The sequence below is a fragment of the Entelurus aequoreus genome, linkage group LG25, assembly GCF_033978785.1.
Source record: "Entelurus aequoreus isolate RoL-2023_Sb linkage group LG25, RoL_Eaeq_v1.1, whole genome shotgun sequence".
Classification (NCBI taxonomy): Eukaryota; Metazoa; Chordata; class Actinopteri; order Syngnathiformes; family Syngnathidae; genus Entelurus; species Entelurus aequoreus.
The window spans coordinates 13,891,964-13,915,410 of NC_084755.1; the positions used below are offsets into that span (position 1 = coordinate 13,891,964).

The window sequence follows — 23,447 nt, forward strand, 5'->3', positions numbered from 1 at the left end:
AACATGCTTGAAACGAGAATATCAACTGATGCAAAGCTGTGTCATCAACACTCACAAGTAGGGATGGGCGATACCACACTTTTAGGATTCGATACGATACCGATACTTTTTCTTGCATTTTCATTGATGCCGATACCGATACCGATACCATTAATTTCTTATTGGCAATTTTTGTCAGTCAAAAATATTATTACTATTGTTATTATTTAAGACAAATCACAAGACAAATACAGACCATTTATACCACATTTATTATGGTCAATATATAATAAAAGTAAAATTAAAATAAATAACATAAATATGAAAAATAAATTAAATATAAACAAAAATATACACATTTTCACTTTTCTTATTTCTCAAAAATAAAGTCTTGGTAGAAAAAGCTTAAAAAAACAATTATTCATAACAATGTTATGTTTCAAACCTCTTTGTGGAAGTAAACTTATAACACTTCTCTGAAGCAAAGTCAATAATTTCCTTATCACAATAAACTAGAATTTCCTTGTCCTATAAACCTGCATACGAAAGACAGTTCCCTGAGAAAATGAACTTGGAAAAATGATCTACAAAAATGTCTGACACCATCACACCTTTAGTGTACTCGAGATATGTCGTCACACGTCACACTTTACTGAAGTCTCAGATTGCTGTTCAGGAAAAGTAACAACGCTGTCGGCTGGCTGTGTGTGTGTTGCACGGTGACGATGCTCATTCGCTGTCTCCTGAGACGTGACTGGGCCAGCTCTATACTCTGCCAGGTACAGGGGTGTCCCAGCACATAGTAAGTTAAGTAAGTAATCAAAAACATCTGAAAGTGATGCTTGCACCCCCCACACGCCGTTTTTTGGTTTATATCGATACTTTTTTCAGAAAAGTGATGCCAAATGAGTAGCGTGTGAGTATCGATATATCGATACCACAGGATCGATACGCACATCCCTACTCACAAGTATAAAACTACTTTTTTAAAGTACCGTATTTTTCGGACTATAAGTCGCAGTTTTTTTCATAGTTTGGCCGGGGGTGCGACTTATACTCAGGAGCGACTTATGTGTGAAATTATTAACACATTACCGTAAAATATCAAATAATATTATTTAGCTCATTCACGTAAGAGACTAGACGTATAAGATTTCATGGGATTTAGCGATTAGGAGTGACATATTGTTTGGTAAACGTATAGCATGTTCTATATGTTATAGTTATTTGAATGACTCTTACCATAATATGTTACGTTAACATACCAGGCACGTTCTCAGTTGGTTATTTATGCCTCATATAACGTACACTTATTCAGCCTGTTCACTATTCTTTATTTATTTTAAATTGCCTTTCAAATGTCTATTCTTGGTGTTGGGTTTTATCAAATAAATTTCCCCCAAAAATACGATTTAGTGCGACTTATATATGTTTTTTTCCTTCTTTATTATGCATTTTCGGCAGGTGCGACTTATACTCCTGTGCGACTTATAGTCCGAAAAATACAGTAATAATTTCTTACTTCAAGCATGAAAAAAAAAAATCATGATGCCGAGCGCATATCATTATGTCAAGATAATGGCACTAGCATTTACTTAATTTAAGAATAATTTCCAACATATTGAGCAAAAAGGTCTCTTTTTTTTCTACCAAGAAAAGTGCATTTGTTATTAGTGAGAATATACTTATTTTACGGTATTTTTGGGTTCATTGAGGTTAGCTAATTTTACTTGTTTTGGAAAGTCTTGACCAGCCGAATTTTCTTGTTATATTGGCAGATAATTTTGCTTAGTTCAAATAAAATACCCCTAATTTTATTTTTATTTTTTTTCTGGTTTTTGACACTGACTTTTTGCAGTGTACAACTCTTATTTGTTTGTGTTATAGTGATTGGAGCACGTACTTGTTGGTCACAAAAATACATTCAGGAAGTTTGGTTGTTTTATGAATTTATTATGGGTCTACTGAAAATGTGACCAAATCTGCTGGGTCAAAAGTATACATACAGCAATGTTAATATTTGGTTACATGTCCCTTGGCAAGTTTCACTGCAATAAGGCGCTTTTGGTAGCCATCCACAAGCTTCTGGCAAGCTTCTGGTTGAACTTTCCTTCAGAAGGTTTTATCTTTGTCCATGTGATGTCAGATGAAACACAAATTGAGCTGTTTGGCCACAATACCCAGGACTTTGGGAAGGCCATTCTAAAACCTTAATTTTAGCCCGATTTAGCCATTCCTTTACCACTTTTGACGTGTGTTTGGGGTCATTGTCCTCTTGGAACACCCAACTGCGCCCAAGACCCAACCTCCGGGCTGATGATTTGAAGTTGTCCTGAAGAATTTGGAGGTAATCCTCCTTTTTCATTGTCCCATTTACTCTCTGTAAAGCACCAGTTCCATTGGCAGCAAAACAAGCCCAGAGCATAATACTACCACCACCATGCTTGACAGTAGGATGGTGTTCCTGGGATTAAAGGCCTCACATTTTCTCCTCCAAACATATTGCTGGGTGTTGTGGCCAAACAGCTCAATTTTTCTTTCATCTGACATCACATGGACAAAGATAAGACTTTCTGGAGGAAAGTTCTTTGGTCGAATGAAAGAAACTTGGTTTACACTTACGGTATTGAGAGGAGAAAAGATTGGAGGCACACAATGTATTTACATCTAAGGTGTCCACAAATTAAGCATTAATCCGAGATGACAAATATGGACTTATTCGCGTATCGCTAAGTAACGTAGTTGATTGACATAACGAGTGCAGTGCTGCTGTGATCCTGACGCTAATGGGAAAAATGATACGTTTGTTTGAAGTTCCTGCTACAAATATTAGTCTCATCTACAATTCATGTCTGCAGTTGTTTTTATGCTATCAGATTCATATTTTGCCTCATTATGTAGCTCTAGATATCCCTGTTGTTCAGCAATGTTGGCTAGCGGTATCAAGATTTAGTATATGCTGTTGTGCCTACGAATTATCCAGTTTATTAATACTATTAGGGTATCTTCTTGATGCTGACAAGTATCACCACAGACACTATAATGTGGTCATCTGTGTCGAATAAAGCACTTGGCTTTCCTGCACAATAACAACTAATCTTTTAGTTTCTGTTATGAAAATCGACAACAAAAATACGGTGGATTGTACCAACAATCACAATATCTTTACTAGGACTTAACATGACGTTAGTTTATTTGCCCAACCAGGTCTCCGTAGTTATATTTAGGCATAGCAACCACCAAACGACACAAACTATTCTCCTTTTTTCACCTTTAGTTCTGCTATCAATGACTACTAATACAACCCGATTGCATCACAGAAAGTTTCTCAAACGAGTCAAATGTTCAAACAAACATTTTACAAAGTGATCACTGCAGACACGAGCATGGTCCGATTGTATTCCACAAGATGATGAAAATTACATTTTTAAGAGCCAATTCCTTCCACGCATTTTCGTTTTTTTCTTGACTTTATTACCTTTACGAGCCACTTATTTTGAGACTATGTGAAAGCTATTTCCTATCCCTCTATTTGAACGGACACACAAACTGTCACTTGTTCTAATGCTATGCTCAAGCTGCTTGACCATCGTATGAATCAAGCCGTGAAGACGAAAAACGGATATGACGTCATATGCAACCCTTCTATTCTCACAAGGCTTTTTCCAAGCAGTGTAAAAAAATATCAATTCTATAAACTTGAAAATAAATATTACTAAGTTTACTGCCACAGGAACACACGTTCACAAAAGTTTCACTTTATTTTTGAAAACGTCATAAACATTTAAACATATCCTGTTGTTTATGTGTTAGAGATAGGAATGTTTCGATCAAAATTGTATGCTGCCGGTTCCGATACGGATCATCCATGAGTGAAATCGGCCGATACTGATTACATGTACTAACCGTATTTTTTTTTAATGTATTTATGCTGAGTGCTATTGACAGTTTAACAATATCAACACAATATTTAAACTAGTTCCTTGTTTGTTTTTTATTACATACGATTGTTTGATTAAAACAAAGTAAGTAGTACACATTAATTAAATTAAATAAACTATTATCTACTACTGGTTGCACATTTGTGATATCAGGATACTACGTGTTGTGTGCAGAGAAAAACAACATATAGCAGCAGTCACCAGCGTGGGCTTTCTTTAGCATATCGGAAGAAGACATTTCAGTCATAATTTGCAAAATATTCGGCAGAAATTAAACAGGGAGAGTTAAAGCCGATCTTCAGCACAATACAATCTGTTAAGTCACCTTAATATTCACCATCTTGACGATTTATAGAAGCAGTACGAAGCTGCCCGTGCTGATAAGCTGAGACCTAGCGTTAATAGAGGCGACCACAGCAATAAAGCCAGAGGACTGATAAGAAAGCATTAAAGAGGAGGCAACAGTTTGAAAGAAAAATATCTTAAGGCAAAACATTTCACAACAAATTGAGTATTTGTTTGTTTTTAACTTCATGATTCATCTGGAGGCACAGGCTTTGGTTAGGTAATTTTTTATAATTTCTTGGTGGAAATAATACACCCTGTTTTCTTTATGTTCTGCAAATGAATGTTGTCTTTCTAAGGGGCGAGCACTTATTGCCTATTCTATTACTTTATTACTGTTAGGGAAAAATATAATTGTATTTAATGTATGTGAGACAGGCCCGTTGTTTGGCTACTTTTAAGACCCTTCTTAAAACCCATTTTTATTCACTGGCGTTTAAAGGCCTACTCAAACCCACTACTACCGACCACGCAGTCTGATAGTTTATATATCAATGATGAAATCTTAACATTGCAACACATGCCAATACGGCCGGGTTAGATTACTAAAGTGCGATTTTAAATTTCGCGCAAAATATCCTGCTGAAATTGTCTCGGTATGCACGTGACGTCACGGATTGTAGAGGACATTTTGGGACAGCATTGTGGCCAGCTATTAAGTCGTCTGTTTTCATCGCAAAATTCCACAGTATTCTGGACATCTGTGTTGGTGAATCTTTTGCAATTTGTTCAATGAACAATGGAGACAGCAAAGAAGAAAGCTGTAGGTGGGAAGCGGTGTATTAGCGGCCGGCTGCAGCAACACAAACACGTAGCCGATGTTTCATTGTTTACATTCCCGAAAGATGACAGTCAAGCTTTACCATTGGCTTGTGGAGAACTGGGACAACAGAGACTCTTACCAGGAAGACTTTGAGTTGGATACGCAGACGCGGTACCGTGACGTGAGCTGCGGCTTCCAAACATTTGATCACTTGCCCGTACATGCGTGCCGCTATGTGCATGTCACGTACGTAACTTTGGGGACTTTGGGGAAATATATGTGCTGTATGAACTTTGGGGAGGTGAACAGTACTTTGGGCTTTGGGATTGAGTGTGTTGTGCGGGTGTTAGATTTGTATTGGCGGGTTATATGGACGGGAGGGAGGAGGTGTTTGTTATGCGGGATTCATTTGTGGCATATTAAATTTAAGCCTGGTTGTGTTGTGGCTAATAGAGTATATATATGTCTTGTGTCTATTTACTGTTTTAGTCATTCCCAGCTGAATATCAGGTCCCACCCGCCTCTCACAGCATCTTCCCTATCTGAATCGCTTCCACTGCCCTCTAGTCCTTCACTCTCACTTTCCTCATCCACAAATCTTTCATCCTCGCTCAAATTAATGGGGAAATCGTCGCTTTCTCGGTCTGAATCACTCTCACTGCTGGTGGCCATGATTGTAAACAATGTGCAGATGTGAGGAGCTCCACAACCTGTGACGTCACGCTACTTCCGGTACAGGCAAGGCTTTTTTTTATCAGCGACAAAAAGTTGCGAACTTTATCGTCGATGTTCTCTACTAAATCCTTTCAGCAAAAATATGGCAATATCGCGAAATGATCAAGTATGACACATAGAATGGACCTGCTATCCCCGTTTAAATAAGAAAATCGCATTTCAGTAGGCCTTTAACCTAGCATGAGACTTTAAACTGTTTTTAACTTTCTTAACTGTTTTTAACTTTTTAACTGCTTTTTTTCTAACAAATTGTTTTAGGGTAATTTGTATTTGCTTTTTCAATGTGTATTTTACTTCTGTTTTAAATGTTATTTTTTAGTCTGTCCTTTGCCTCTATTTCTTTGTGGTGTACAGCCCGTTGTTCTTCAACTGTGGTTGTTTTTAAAGGGCTTTATAAATAAAGTTGGTATGGTATGGTATTATTGACAATCAACAATAGATCTGACGCTACTTCCTAGGGTGCTGCAATGGAAAATGTTATTGGCTTAGTTCTAGTGGCCTAATTTATATATGTTGAGTTGAACACATTGCATTTTTTCAATTTATGAAATTATATTCAGAATGTTTGAGTTGGCAATAATAGAAAAGTTGAAATATCAATAAATTCCAACCTTTTTTTTTTGCTCTACAAAATGATTATCTCCATAACTTTTTTCCTTTCTTTTCTCCCTTCATTTAATGTATTTATCATTGTTATAAAGGTCAATTATTAATGGAGCTCATTATACTGTGTGTTTCGAATAATTTTACCTGGTGACGAGTGAGTAGGTCCTACAAACTATCCATTGTTCAGTACTGTTTGACACAACATGTTGTTTTCCTCTGGTCAGACTGATATACAGTAATCATTACACCACCATACCTCCGAGATTTGGGGGTGAGAGCGTGGGCGGTTTTGGCCTAATGGATAGTCCAAAGTGGTACCAAGCTGGCGGGCGACAGGAACAAATAGTGCTGGGAGACCACAGGATGAGCATTACAGACACAAATGTGTGTACTGGTTAGATGGCACCTCTCCTCGGGGAATCTCCGGTTACAACCCTGGTGCTGATGCAAGTTCCAGGCGGCACAACATCACTTCCATGCAGAACAGGTTTCATCGAAAGATGAGACATTTGGGTATTGGAGAACACCAATGATAGATCTTAAAGGCCTACTGAAAGCCACTACTACCGACCACGCAGTCTGATAGTTTATATATCAATGATGAAATCTTACCATTGCAACACATGCCAATACGGCCGGGTTAACTTATAAAGTGCGAATTTAAATTTCCCGGGAAACTTCCGGTTGAAAACGTCTAGATATGATGACGTTTGCGCGTGACGTCAATGGTTGAAGCGGAAGTATTGGGACACATTGTATCCCAATACAAACAGCTCTGTTTTCATCGCAAAATTCAACAGTATTCTGGACATCTGTGTTGGTGAATCTTTTGCAATTTGTTTAATGAACAATGGAGACTGCAAAGAAGAAAGCTGTAGGTGGGATCGGTGTATTAGCGGATGGCTGCAGCAACACAACGAGGAGGACTTTGAGTTGGATAGCAGACGCGCGCTATCCGACGCTAGCCGCCGACCGCATCGATGTTTGGGTGAAGTCCTTCGTTGCGCCGTCGATCGCTGGAACGCAGGTAAACACGGGTGTTGATGAGCAGATGAGGGCTGGCGTAGGTGGATAGGTAATGTTTTTAGCATAGCTCTGTGAGGTCCCGTAGTTAAGTTAGCTTCAATGGCGTCGTTAGCAACAGCATTGTTAAGCTTCGCCAGGCTGGAAAGCATTAACCGTGTGGTTACATGTCCATGGTTTAATAGTATTGTTGATCTTCTGTCTATCCTTCCAGTCAGGGGCTTATTTATTTTGTTTCTATCTGCAGTTAAGCCCGATGCTATCACGTTAGCTCCGTAGCTAATGTGCTTCACCGATGTATTGTCGTAGAGATAAAGGTCACTGTGAATGTCCATTTCGCGTTCTTGACTCTCATTTTCAAGAGGATATAGTATCCGAGGTAGTTTAAAATACAAATCCGTGATCCACAATAGAAAAAGGAGAAAGTGTGGAATCCAATGAGCCCTAGTACCTAAGTTACGGTCAGAGCGAAAAAAGATCCGTCCTGCACTGCACTCTAGTCCTTCAGTCTCACGTTCCTCATCCACGAATCTTTCATCCTCGCTCAAATTAATGGGGTAATCGTCGCTTTCTCGGTCCGAATCGCTCTCGCTGCTGGTGTAAACAATGGGGTATTGTGAGGAGTTCTTCAACCTGCGTTATCACGCTACTTCCGGTACAGGCAAGGCTTTTTTTATCAGCGACCAAAAGTTGCGAACTTTATCGTCGATGTTCTCTACTAAATCCTTTCAGCAAAAATATGGCAATATCGCGAAATGATCAAGTATGACACATAGAATGGATCTGCTATCCCTGTTTAAATAAAAAAAATTCATTTCAGTAGGCCTTTAAAAGGGCCTACATGATTTATTTTTATTTTTTTGGAGGACGACATTTTGCATTGGTTTATTTTGAGAAATTGTAGATTTGATCCGACAAGTCCGGAGGTGTGTCAGCGTTACTAAACAAATAAGCGATTTTTTTTTAAAAAGACAACCGTCATCGTCTTCATCTTCGAGCTCTAAATTCTCTGCCACGTTTTATTTGAAGTGAGCTAAAATTAAATTGGTTTCACACAGTGCTAAGTAGCCCCCTTTTTAGGAAGAGGATTTGCGATGGCTCTGTCAGCACATATATGTCAACTCAGATTAATACTTGCCCTTCCCTATCGGATTAGGATTAAGCACCGGGACAAAGCAGAAAAAAAGATTAAGGGAGAAGACAATTGTTTTATTAACCAGTGAGACAAAGTTTACCTAAGAAATGTTCTTTCTCTTTTTTTCTTCTTTTCTTGTAGGTGATGGAGTGTTCCGTCATCATTTAAGGATGCATCTGCCACTCTGTTTACACGGGAGCGTGTGTAAAGATGCCTACAGAAAAGGTACAATATATAAAAATGTTTGACCTGGGAAAATGTGCAGGGATGATGAAGCAGATACACCCTCTGAATTGTTCCAAAATACTGTACCTCACGAGCTGGCATGTCCAAGGTGTGAATATTTAGTGGTATATACAGTGTTGGGACTAACGCGTAAAAAAGTAACGTGTTACTGTAACGCCGTTACTTTCGGCAGTAAATAGTAATCTAACGCGTAATTTTTTTTATTCAGTAACTCAGTTACCGTTACTACATGATGCGTTACTGCGTTATTTTACGTTATTTTTTAACTAGTATCGGCTAGAAACTGAGAAGATCTGAGTGTGTTTTATTGGAGCGCTGCAGAAGAGGCGACGGAGAAGAGGCATGTGTGTGTGTGTGGGAGGGGGCGTATCTGTGTTTACTAACAAGACGTCATGGCGAAGCCCGAAGCCGAGTTTCTTAACATGGAGATATTCTCACTACTTTTCTTTTGTCGACCACAAAGAAAAGAACATTTTGGTTAAATGTAAGTTGTGTCTTGGATCAAAGATTCTATCCTAGCAATTAAAATCTGCTGAAACAGCTACAAAAGCAACATGCTTCGACGAAGCTAGTAAAAAGGCACTGCTAGCCAGGACAACATTGATAGAGCCATTGCAGCACTGAAGGTACACACACTCTGTCAATTCTCTTATAAACTCTTTCATTCTAGACTTTGAGTGTTTGATAATCACATCACTCTAAATGTATAGACTATAAAGTTCACCAACATAAAGAGGGATCCTAGTGGGCCAGGCCAATCTTTCCTTATCTCTAAACTAAAACTGGGGAAATGTGTAGAGTGTTCTGGGCTTCAGACATGATGTTATTTCAGAATTCCTTGAGAGAGAAAAAAACGCCTGGTTAGGCTTTGCGTATGTAGTGTGTGCCTTCCTTGGTTTACAGCTATGTTGTTATTATGCTGTTTGTTACTTATGTATGTTATGTTGCAGCTATTTAAAATAGCGTTGTCAATTTGTTCTGGCCTGAAACAAATTGGCCCTTTGAAACATATCTTTGTCTTTGTGTGTTGTATGTAGACCACATTGCTTAGCAGAGTTCAGTGATGCAAATGCATGTCAAGTTGATCAACAGATTGTATTATTCTCCAGTGCAATAATAGTACTGGAATGAAGGCTAAAAGCGCATTAAAGGGGGCCTTTAAAAAAAAAAATATATATATATATATATATATATATATATATATATATATATATATATATATATATATATATATATATGAGTAACTAAACAGTTACTTTTCACGGTAACGCATTACTTTTTGGTGTAAGTAACTGAGTTAGTAACTGAGTTACTTTTGAAATGAAGTAACTAGTATCTGTAACTAGTTACTGGTTTTCAGTAACTAACCCAACACTGGTTATATACCACTGCCTTAAACCTCTTGGGCATGGAATTCACAATGATGACCATCACTGGTGGAATGGGGCGGTATAGCTCGGTTGGTAGAGTGGCCGTGCCAGCAACTTGAGGGTTCAAGGTTCGATCCCCGCTTCCGCCATCCTAGTCACTGCCGTTGTGTCCTTGGGCAAGACACTTTACCCACCTGCTCCCAGTGCCACCCACACTGGTTTAAATGTAACATAGATGTTGGGTTTCACTATGGAAAAGCGCTTTGAGTCACTAGAGAAAAGCGCTATATAAATATAATTGACTTCACTTCACAACTGGTAGATGGAAGACACTTTACACTCGTTAACCTTCCTTCTGCTAGGTACTAAATTGGGGGTATAGTTCTGGGAGAAACATACTTGGCCACTCCGTCACCTTCTCCTTCCTCGGAAAGGCACTTGTCGTCTTGGAGGTGTTTTGGGTAGAGATGTCCGATAATGGCTTTTTTGCCGATATCCGATATTCCGATGTTGTCCAACTCGTATATTGTAGCGTCCCGGAAGAGTTAGTGCTGCAAGGGGTTCTGGGTATTTGTTCTGTTGTGTTTATGTTGTGTTACGGTGCGGATGTTCTCCCGAAATGTGTTTGTCATTCTTGTTTGGCATGGGTTCACAGTGTGGCGCATATTTTTAACAGTGTTAAAGTTGTTTATACGGCCACCCTCAGTGTGACCTGTATGGCTGTTGACCAAGTAGGCCTTGCATTCACTTGTGTGCGTGAAAAGCCGTAGATATTATGTGACTGGGCCGGCACGCAAAGGCAGTGCCTTTAAGGTTTATTGGCGCTCTGTACTTCTCCCTACGTCCGTGTACCACTCCGTACAGCGGCGTTTTAAAAAGTCATGAATTTTACTTTTTGAAACCGATACCGATAATTTTGAAACCGATACCGATAATTTCCGATATTACATTTTAAAGCATTTATCGGCCGAAACGGACATCCCTAGTTTTGGGTTAACATTGGAAAATGTTTCCCCTTTTAAGAGTAACAATTGTTTTGTTATGAAATTATTATGGTGTGAAAGTCTAGAAGACCATTACTGTACTGACGAACTGAATATAAAAAAATATTTACATGAAAAACAAAAAGTCCTCTTACCTCAAGTTTCACTGTCATACTCCAAAGAAGACTATGCATTCTGTAAATTTGAAAACGAGCGCATGGGTGGCGAGATATAATGAGCTTGACAACCCTGTTCTCGCCAGAAGAAAATGAATAAATGTACTCACCTGTGTGATATCAGGTAATCAAGGTAATCCTCCTTTTTCATTGTCCCATTTACTCTCTGTAAAGCACCAGTTCTATTGGCAGCAAAACAGGCCCTGAGCATAATACTACCACCACCATGTTTGACGGTAGGAATGGTGTTCCTGGGATTAAAGGCCTCACATTTCCTCCTCCAAACATATTGCTGGGTATTGTGGCCAAACAGTTACATTTTTGTTTCATATGACCACATAACTTTCCTCCAGAAGGTCTTATCTTTGTCCATGTGACGTCAGATGAAAAACATGTTTTTAAAAGTTACCAAGAACAACAATGAAAATCTTATTATTCAATGTTGTGTGTTAATTTGCTCTAACTATTTTTTTATGTATTAATTAAATGTAATGCAAGCATTGGGGCGGTATAGCTCGGTTGGTAGAGCGGCCGTGTCAGCAACTTGAGGGTTCCAGGTTCTGCCATCCTAGTCACTGCCGTTGTGTCCTTGGGCAAGACGCTTTACCCACCTGCTCCCGGTGCCACCCACACTGGTTTAAATGTAACTTAGATATTGTGTTTCACTATGTAAAGCGCTTTGAGTCACTAGAGATCAGCGCTATATAAACATAATTCACTTCATTTATTACTCAGTGGCCTAGTGGTTAGAGTGTCCGCCCTGGGATCGGTAGGTTGTGAGTTCAAACCCCGGCCGAGTCATACCAAAGACTATAAAAATGGGACCCATTACCTCCCTGCTTGGCACTCAGCATCAAGGGTTGGAATTGGGGGTTAAATCACCGAAAATGATTCCCGGGCGCGGCCACCGCTGCTGCTCACTGCTCCCCACCCCTACCAGGGGGTGAACAAGGGGATGGGTCAAATGCAGAGGACACATTTCACCACACCTAGTGTGTGTGACAATCATCAGTACTTTAACTTAACTCTAGATGCTTGCAATCCCAAATAAGTCACTTTAATTGCTAAATTGTCTTTATGACAGACATGCGACGGGACATAATCCACGTCTGCTCCCTAAAACCACTCTGTGGATTTTTTATTGTCACTTTATTATTAAGCTGCTCTTGATTCCGGTTTTCTGTGGATGGCTGTGCAGTGTGCAATCTCTGGCTGACTGCCAGGTGTCTATTTTTCGTGTGTACTCCTCTCCCAACCTTCAAACAAATGCAAGCCTCACTTACAAGCGCCCGGAGGGATGTACGTACAACAATTCCCCTGTCGAGAGCCTGGCAATTACACGGGCCTCCTCTAAGGGCTGTAGCTGCAGCGGGAGCCTCTTCCTGACAGAGTAGACTGCTTTCCTTGCCACCTGGGAGACCGGCTTCATCAACTCTGGCAGCCTCGGGTAAATGAGGGCGTTTTGGCTGAGGTGTTAAATAAGGGTTGTGAAATAAATGTTGCACATGAATAAAGTGGGGTGGTTAATAACTCACTTTCAACGTGACCTTGGTCTCACGTAACTTTTACATCGTGCGATCTGTCACGACAAAGACACGACTTTTACAGTATACAGTCAAAAGTTGACATACACTTGTAAAGAACATAATGTCATGGCATGTCTTGAGTTTCCAATCATTTCTACAACTCTTGTTTTTTTGTGATAGAGTGATTGGAGCACATACTTGTTGGTCACAAAAAACATTCATGAAGTTTGGTTCTTTTATGAATTTATTATGGGTCTACTGAAAATGTGAGCAAATCTGCTGGGTCAAAAGTATACATACAGCAATGTTAATATTTGGTTACATGTCCCTTGGCAAGTTTCACTGCAATAAGGCACTTTTGGTAGCCATCCACAAGCTTCTGGTTGAACTTTCCTCCAGAAGGTCTTATCTTTGTCCATGTGATGTCAAATGAAACAAAAATGGAGCTGTTTGGCCACAATACCCAGCAATATGTTTGGAGGAGAAAAGGTGAGGCCTTTAATCCCAGGAACACCAAGCCTACCGTCAAGCATGGTGGTGGTAGTATTATGCTCTCGGGCTGTTTTGCTGCCAATGGAACTGGTGCTTGAGAGTAAATGGGACAATGAAAAAGGAGGATTACCTACAAATTCTTCAGGACAACCTAAAATCATCAGCCCGGAGGTTGGGTTTGGGCGCAGTTGGGTTTTCCAACAGGACAATGACCCCAAACACACGTCAAAAGTGGTAAAGGAATGGCTAAATCAGGCTAGAATTAAGGTTTTAGAATGGCCTTCTCAAAGTCCTGACTTGTGGACAATGCTGAAGAAACAAGTCCATGTCAGAAAACCAACACATTTAGCTGAACTGCACCAATTGTGTCAAGAGGAGTGGTCAACAATTCAACCAGAAGCTTGTGGATGGCTACCAAAAGCGCCTTATTGCAGTGAAACTTGCCAAGGGACATGTAACCAAACATTAACATTGCTGTATGTATACATTTGACCCAGCAGATTTGGTCACGTTTTCAGTAGACCCATAATAAATTCATAAATGAACCAAACTTCATGAATAATTTCCACAACTCTTATTTTTTTGTGATAGAGTGATTGGAGCACATACTTGTTGGTCACAAAAAAAAACATTCATGAAGTTTGGTTCTTTTATGAATTTATTATGGGTCTACTGAAAATGTGAGCAAATCTGCTGGGTCAAAAGTATACATACAGCAATGTTAATATTTGGTAAATTAAACTAAACTAAATTGGTTGGTTTTCTGACATGGACTTGTTTCTTCAGTATTGTCCACATGTTTAAGTCAGGACTTTGAGAAGGCCATTCTAAAACCTTAATTCTAGCCTGATTTAGCCATTCCTTTACCACTTTTGACGTGTGTTTGGGGTCATTGTCCTGTTGGAACACCCAACTGCGCCCAAGACCCAACCTCCGGGCTGATGATTTTAGGTTGTCCTGAAGAATTTGGAGGTAATCCTCCTTTTTCATTGTCCCATTTACTCTCTGTAAAGCACCAGTTCCATTGGCAGCAAAACAGGCCCAGCGCATAATACTACCACCACCATGCTTGACGGTAGGAATGGTGTTACTGGGATTAGAGGCCTCACCTTTTGTCCTCCAAACATATTGCTGGGTATTGTGGCAAAACAGTTAATCATCATCACATCACATGGACAAAGATAAAACCTTCTGGAGGAAAGTTCAACCAGAAGCTTGCCAGCCTTATTGCAGTGAAACTTGCCAAGGGACATGTAAGCAAATATTAACATTGCTGTATGTATACTTTTGACCCAGCAGATTTGCTCACATTTTCAGTAGACCCATAATAAATTCATCAAAGAACCAAACTTCATGAATGTTTTTTCGTGACCAACAAGTATGTGCTCCAATCACTCTATCACAAAAAAAGAAGAGTTGTAGAAATTATTGGAAACTCAAGACAGCCATGACATTATGTTCTTTACAAGTGTATGTAAACTTTGGACCACGACTGTATATCACGCCCTGATGAGGAACCTATTACTGTACTTTTCTATTTGCCAGGGCCGTGGCAACCGATGGCAGCCGGCGCCTGCCATAAACAGCTAAGAGCGCTGCGCTAATTAGCTCGTTAGCTCAGATACCTTCAAGACGGCCAATTACACGCAGCGGTACACATTCGCATTGCAGGGATCTGCAGGTAAAACAGCATGTGGGGGGGATGAGGTTCATCAAGACTAATTTCAAGTTTCACACAGAGGTACTACTTGTAAAACATATTTATTACTTCAATAAAAAAAATAATCACACCATTTAATGGAATACCTCAGTCCAACCTGCTTCATTTTAATATTTCAAGGATGCAAACAGCAACATAGTGTTTCTATAACAGGGAATGGCATTTATTGTTACAATGTTGAATAAAACTGAACCATACATGACACCGAAATCTCCCACTGTAAAGTGTGTCTTTTTTGTTTTCTTCTTGTCAATATACCGTTTAGTTTCTTGTAGTCAGACAAGATTTGGGGACGGCGTGGCGCGGTTGGGAGAGTGGCCGTGCCAGCAAACCTGAGGGTTCCTGGTTCGATCCCCACCTTTTACCAACCTCGTCACGTCCGTTGTGTCCTTGAGCGAGACACTTCACCCTTGCTCCTGATGGGTCGTGGTTAGGGCCTTGCATGAATGGGTGAATGTGGAAATAGTGTCAAAGCGCTTTGAGTACCTTAAAGGTAGAAAACTATACAAGTATAACCCATTTACCATTTATTTACCATGTTGGTACAATAAATGGAATATTTTACCCTGACATGTTTCGACCATTATCCGCAGATCAGAAGGGTCGTCCGGCCACTGTCACTGATCAGCTGTTCTTGAACGGCGGGGGTCAGCAACCCGCGGCTCTTTAGTGCCGCCCTAGTGGCTCCCTGGAGCATTTTTAAAAAAGGATTGAAAATGGAAAAAGATGGGGGGGAAATATTTGTTTTAGTATGTTTTTTGTTTGAGGACTAACATGACACAAACCTTCTCAATTGTTAGAAAGCCCACTGTTTAATATGTCAATCAATCAATCAATGTTTATTTATATAGCCCTAAATCACAAGTGTCTCAAAGGGCTGCACAAGCTTCACTGATGAGTGTTTGGTGAACATCGTTTTGTCCTACTAATTTTGGCGGTTCTTGAACTCCCCATAGACAGTTTGTTTACATGTAAAATCTTCCACTCCTTCTTTGTCTCATTTTGTCAACCAAACTTTTTATGCTGTGCGTGAATGCACAAAGGTGAGCTTTGTTGATGTAATTGACTTGTTGGAGTGCTAATCAGTCATATTTGGTCAGTGCATGACTGGAAGTTAATCAATGCTAACATGCTATTTAGGCTAGCTGTATGTACATATTGCATCATTATGCCTCATTTGTAGGTATATTTGAGCTCATCTAATACCCCTTACTTGTATCCTCTTTGTATATAATTTAGTTTTGCGTGTCTCATGACACATTATCTGTATGTAATATTGGCTGCATTTCAGATGTTTCAGTTATTTGTGTGCCATGCTGTTCCAGACCACAGCAAACATTACCTAGCTTGCCAAATATTGTAATAAATCTATTAGAAGAAGACAGCCTGCCGTTTCCTTTACCTTGGACACACACATCTATACATTTGGCCATTAAAAGCCAGTCATTTCCAGGAGTTATCTCACCTTCTAAGCAGCCTCTGATTTACTAATGGTTTCTAATGTTGTAAAAATGTGTAGAATAAATATGAAATGTCAACATTTCTGTCAACGAAGATTTGCTTCAGTCTGCGACACATAGTCATTTTGATAGTAGGCTATTATAGCTAATATAGACACTTACGTCATGTGTTGCCTTCATAATAAGACTTATATAGGGCTTTTAATTGTTTGCATCTCCAGACAGATTAGTTTTTTGTATTTGTGGTCCAATATGGCTCTTTCAACGTTTTGGGTTGCCGACCCCTGTTACAGGGAAATAAGAAAGGCCCCTAAGGACATCATCAATTGCGACGAGGTAGCATCAATGCGCTCTCATACCCTCCTCCGATCTCCATCAAGCGCCTATGAATACGGCTGATACAGGCGACGCGTCACAATTCTTTGTATCTTTGTAGATGATGCTACATATGTAAAAAATAAACCACATGATGTTATTAGTGCATCAGTCGAGGACAATTATCAAACTACATAACATCCTGTAATTTGATTTTGATATTATTTTTTTATCTTCATAGATTGAAAATTGACACCAATGAGTTGACTGATGAGCATTATCACATAATTTATTCAGAAAATATAAATAACGACAAATAAAGTACATATACTTTTAACCGCAACAGGTAGTTGTAAAGAAAAACAAAAAAAACAACAACATTATTTTTGCACAATTTCCGAATTTGCTTAATCCTATTTTCAAACAAAGAAAACAATCTGAAGTTGTCTTTATTTTTAAGTTATCGTGCCGTGATTTTACCAGTACAGCCCACTTGGGAGTAGATTTGTTTCCATGTTGACAGTTGAAACATGTCAAAGTAAAATAATCCATCCATCTAACCAAAATTCTATGGTCTGACTAGAAGAAATTAAAACGTGTGGGTTTTTTTTCCATATCTTTTCATTATCAGTTGAATTATCATAGGATATCGTGGTCACATCGGGTGTCACTTATACAGAACTATTCATGAAAAAAAACAGCATCTCTTCAAACAGAAAGAGCTTCAAACATGCATCTTTGGAAAACAGGTGGAATCCAACCCCTTAAAATTCTCCCGGACACCAGTTGTCGAAATGTTCTCCGACAAAATTTGCAGAGGACATTTTAAATTACATTGAACTGAATTGGACTTAAAGGTCAGCGATAACCTCGCGAGCATTAATGGATCCGTGTTTTATTGCAGCGCTTCAGCGATCCTGGCTGCGCCCATCCGTCGGGCCTAATTGACGTGATGAGGAGCTATTGCCGCATCGATCAACCTGGCCGAGTGACACCGGATCATCGGAGGCCCGCATCGACCTTACTAAGTGAGTCCAAAGACCGCGGAGGGTCAAGCAAATGTTAAGGGGATATTACTCGTTGGATCTCGTAGTCAGGTTGAGGTGAGGGACGCCGAAGCAGCTTTTAAGAAAGGAAAAGGAAAACAAAAACTAAATTAAAAGAGCTAGCTTAAAATACCCGTATTACATTGTGCTTTGAGGAGAATCTTTATAACCTTAAAGCAGTGGTTCTTAACCTGGGTTCGATCGAACCCTAGGGGTTCGGTGGAGCCTCCGGCGTGGAAGTCAAGACACACCCCGACTCATCGTGTAAATAAAAACTTCTGGTAACACTTTAGTATGGGGAACATATTCACCATTAATTAGTTGCTTATTAACAAATTAGTAACATATTGGCTCTTAATTAGTCATGATTAAGTACTTATTAATGCCTTATTCTGCATGGCCTTATTATACAACCAGTAAGCCATTAACTAAGAGTCTTCCCTCAATAACCTCAGAATTATTGCTTATTAGTAACCCTAACCCTTATATGTCCCCCTAGTGTCCAAATAACTCTAAATTAAGTCTTTGTTACTTAGAATATGTTCCCCATACTAAAGTGTTACCAAACTTCTCCCTATCGACGTATTATGCACACGGCAACAGCAGAAGTCACACCGATTTGCGGGTGTGTAATTTGTTGTGAGTTCATGCACTGTGTTGGTTTTGTTCTGTTAAGAAGGTGATGTTCATGCATGGTTCATTTTGTGCACCAGTAAAAAAAAACATCTAACTTTTAGGTAACACTTTAGTATGGGGAACATATTCTAAGTAAAAAAGACTTAATTTGTTATTTGGACACTAGGGGAACATATTGTAAGTAGAGGTTACCGATAATGGCTTTTTTGCCGATATTCCGATATTTTCCAACTCTTAATTACCGATACCGATATCAACCGATACCGATATATACAGTCGTGGAATTAACACATTATTATGCCTAATTTTGTTGTGATGCCCCGCTGGATGCATTAAACAACGTAACAAGGTTTTCCAAAATAAATCAACTCAAGTTATGGAAAAAAAATGCCAACATGGCACTGCCATATTTATTATTGAAGTCACAAAGTGCATTATTTGTTTTTAACATGCCTCAAAACAGCAGCTTGGAATTTGGGACATGCTCTCCCTGAGAGAGCATGAGGAGGTTGGGGGGGTTGAGGGGGCGGTAGGAGGTAGCGGGGGGTGTATATTGTAGCATCCCGGAAGAGTTAGTGCTGCAAGGGCTTCTGGGTATTTGTTCTGTTGTGTTTATGTTGTGTTACAGTGCGGATGTTCTCCCGAAATGTGTTTGTCATTCTTGTTTGGTGTGGGTTCACAGTGTGGCGCATATTTGTAACAGTGTTAAATTTGTTTACATGGCTACCCTCAGTGTGACCTGTATGGCTGTTGACCAAGTATGCCTTGCATTCACTGATGTGTGTGAAAAGCCATAGATGTTACGTGACTGGGCCTTTAAGGTTTATTGTTTTTGTAAATGGGAATACACAGTACAGGCCAAACATTTGGACACACCTTCTCATTCAATGCGTTTTCTTTATTTTCATGACTATTTATATTGTAGATTGTCACTGAATGCATCAAAACTATGAAAGAACACATGTGGAGTTATGTACTCTTTACAAAAAAAGGTGAAATAACTGAAAACATGAATTATATTGGCTCCAGCACCCACCGCGGCCCTACGTACGTGTACACTGCGGCGTTTTAAAAAGTCCTACATTTTACTTTTTGAAACCGATACCGATAATTTCCGATATTACATTTTAAAGCATTTATCGGCCGATAATATCGGCAGTCTGATATTATCAGATACCTCTAATTGTAAGTAACAAAGACTTAAGAGTTAGGGTTATTGTAGTTTTGTTATGTAAGAACAGACCACATTCAATAAGTGGTATTAAAGGGATAATCATATACAACAACTTCCTTACTTAGTAATAATAAGCAATAATTCTGAGGTTATTGAGGGAAGACTCTTAGGCCATGTCTACACTAAGTCGTTTAACCCCTTAAACAAATAATTATTTAGCCTAAGCCCCGTTTCAGCCACACTAAACCATCGTTTGAGGGTAAGTGCGCCGTGTATTTCTTGAATCTCCAGCTCTTAGCTTTGTATGGACTCATAGAACGTTTACAAACTGAGTTCGGAGAGGAAGTGACGCCAGAAAGAACACACCCACACAGGAAGTGACGTCAGAAAGAACACGCCTTAGCCAGCTTCATAATAAAGCGGTTTCGTAGCTCGGAGCTAACCGCTGGAAATATGAAGGCGAGTCAACCAGACATGCCCGTGTTTCTCCTTCTTCTACATGTACAGACGCTTGTGGAAATCACACATGAATACCTTAAGAGAAAGCGATTGCAGCTATTTGGGATACAACACTTCTCAGACGGCTGGAGAACTTTCGAATGCACGAAAAACTTTGTCCATTTGTCGAAGAAGAGACAACGAGAATGCGGGCTCCCGTGGATGTGATAAAAAAGGTAGCGTGTGCTTTGTATTACCTGGCCGTCGAGGGAAAATTAACTACGGAAAACGGCGAATGCTTTTGGACTGGCAAAGCAGACTGTATCAGTTTTTGTCTGCCATGTATGTCGCGGACTCGACGTCTAGGTCCAGAGTATATGAAGTCAACAAAAACGAATGGCCAATGAAGGTGAAGGCAAAAGAGTGAGGAGTGTCCTGACCAGATATTTAGATCCCTAGTTTGATTGTTGTAAAATGTTCTTTATCACATTGTTTAAGTGTCTAATAAAGATTAGATTAATTTATTATGGTTCAGGTGTGATTCACTACAATAGGGCCCCACAGCCCACTGGATTCCAGGTAATTGCAATACCACAACACTGGATATTGTTCAGATAAGTTACATATAAGAACTTGCACACAAAGCAACACTGGAGGTGACTATGACGTGCACATTTTTCGCGCATGCTTATTAGGTCGCGTTGCGCTGGCGGACGGAGGGGGTAGGGGGTCTTAAACGGTGGCATTAGTGTGTGTGGACACGGATAAGGTTAGGTTTGATTTACCCTGGATAAGCCTTAGTTAATGGCTTACTGGTTGTATAATAAGGCCATGCAGAATAATGCATTAATAAGTATTTAATAATGACTGATTAAAAGAGCCAATACGTTACTAATTTGCATGTTAATAAGCAACTAATTAATGGTGAATATGTTCCCCATACTAAAGTGTTACCACATTTTATTTTTCACTAAAGAAGGGTTCGGTGAATGCGCACATGAAACTGGTGGGGTTCGGTACCTCCAACAAGGTTAAGAACCACTGCCTTAAAGTATGAGTCTACTCTAAAGTTACACAGCTTAGTAATCATAGCAATAAATTATTATAAAATAGACTTTTGGACTTTTTACATATCTGGCAAATATACTCTCTACGTCTTCTGCATGATAGTTATATAAAAAAAAAAAAACACACACACAAATAAGGAACTAGCATGAGCCTGCTGCTCTTCCTTTCAGTCCCAGCCAAAGTCATGGCCAATCATCTGGTAAAACTTCCGGTTAAAGGGCTTGTAGAACTCCCGTAGTCTCTGCACCACCTCGGGGTCAATATTAGGATGGGTTCTGCCTTTTGTTTTGCCCAGACAGTGGGGCTTACTGTTCCCCTCTGGCCGCTTTAAGCAAGGAAAGCCCTTTGTTGGGTTAAAGTGGAAATGCTTCTCCGTGACCACCCTCCGGAGCCTGAGAAAGTCTTGAACCCGGGCCACCTCGCCGGCGGGGTCGCTGATAAGTCTCTCGCCGCTCACAAACAGCAGCTGCTCCATAGGGAAGTACTGGAGCCAACGTTCCAGGTGCTTGGCGTACATTCCGATTTGGACGGCGCTCCACGCCGCGTCGATCACACCCGATGTGTTCTTAAAGGTCAGGCTCTCAAAGGACGGGATGTCCGGTTTCTTGGAGCGGGTCTGGGTGTAGTCCGAGATGGCTCGTGTGACGGGGTCCCGGACAACCACTATCAGCTTTGTGTCTTTAGACATGGCATGAATACGGGCTGGGACTTCCTTGGTGATGTAGTAGCTGGGGGTCTTCTCCATGGTCAGCTGGTCCTGGGAGGACTTGGGCATTAGCTCCCTGCAAAGGACATAGATATGATTATCCAGTGGAACCTCGATTTACGAACTTAATCAGATCTTGAACATGGTTCATAAATCGAAAAGTTTGTATAGTGACGCAAATTTCTCCATCATAAACAAGGTAAATATGAATAATGGGTTCGGTAACGACTTGGTATCGGATTGATACACACATTTGTGGTATCATCCAAAACTAATGTAAAGTATCAAGAATAAGTGATTATTACATTTTAACAGAAGTGTAGATAGAACATGTTAAAATAGAGAGTAAGCAGATATTAACAGTAAATAAACAAGTATATTAATAATTCATTTTCTACCACTTGTCCTTAATAATGTTGACAAAATAATAGAATGGAAAATGACACAATATGTTACTGCATATGTCAGCAGACTACAAACCCCGTGTCCATATGAGTTGGGAAATTGTGTTAGATGTAAATATAAACGGAATACAATGATTTGCAAATCATTTTCAACCCATATTCAGTTGAATATGCTACAAAGACAACATATTTGATGTTCAAACTGATAAACTTTTTTTTTTTTGCAAGTAATCATTAACTTTAGAATTTGATGCCAGCAACACGTGACAAAGAAGTTTGGAAAGGGCATGTTCACCAGTGTGTTACATCACCTTTTCTTTTAACAACACTCAATAAACGATTGGGAACTGAGGAAACTAATTGTTGAAGCTTTGAAAGTTTTGAAAGTGGAATTCTTTCCCATTCTTGTTTTATGTAGAGCTTCAGTCGTTCAACAGTCCGCTGTCGTATTTTACGCTTCATAATGCGCCACACATTTTCGATGGGAGACAGGTCTGGACTGCAGGCGGGCCAGGAAAGTACCCGCACTCTTTTTTTTACGAAGCCACGCTGTTGTAACACGTGCTGAATGTGGCTTGGCATTGTCTTGCTGAAAAAGACGGCGCTTAGATGGCAGCATATGTTGTTCCAAAACCTGTATGTACCTTTCAGCATTAATGGTGCCTTCACAGATGTGTAAGTTACCCATATCTTGGGCACTAATACACCCCCATACCATCACAGATGCTGGCTTTTCAACTTTGCGTCGATAACAGTCTGGATGGTTCGCTTCCCCTTTGGTCCGGAGGACACGATGTCGAATATTTCCAAAAACAATTTGAAATGTGGACTCGTCAGACCACAGAACACTTTTCCACTTTGCATCAGTCCATCTTAGATGATCTCGGGCCCAGAGAAGCTGGCGGCGTTTCTGGATGTTGTTGATAAATGGCTTTCGCTTTGCATAGTAGAGCTTTAACTTGCACTTACAGATGTAGCGACCAACTGTATTTAGTGACAGTGGTTTTCTGAAGTGTTCCTGAGCCCATGTGGTGATATCCTTTAGAGATTGATGTCGGTTTTTGATACAGTGCCGTCTGAGGGATCGAAGGTCACGGTCATTCAATGTTGGTTTCTGGCCATGCCGCTTACGTGGAGTGATTTCTCCAGATTCTATGAAC

General features: G+C 39.9%; 1 protein-coding gene across 1 annotated transcript in view; it reads right to left on the reverse strand.

Moving 5' to 3' along the window:
• Positions 1-15,048: 15,048 nt before the first annotated feature.
• Positions 15,049-23,447, reverse strand: part of hs3st3b1a (heparan sulfate (glucosamine) 3-O-sulfotransferase 3B1a) — a 45,219-nt gene continuing 36,820 nt past the window's right edge. The window contains exon 2 of the mRNA XM_062037149.1: positions 15,049-21,959. Coding sequence (XP_061893133.1) covers positions 21,344-21,959 — 616 coding nt within the window. The 3' untranslated portion in view covers positions 15,049-21,343. The remainder of the gene's footprint in view (positions 21,960-23,447) is intronic.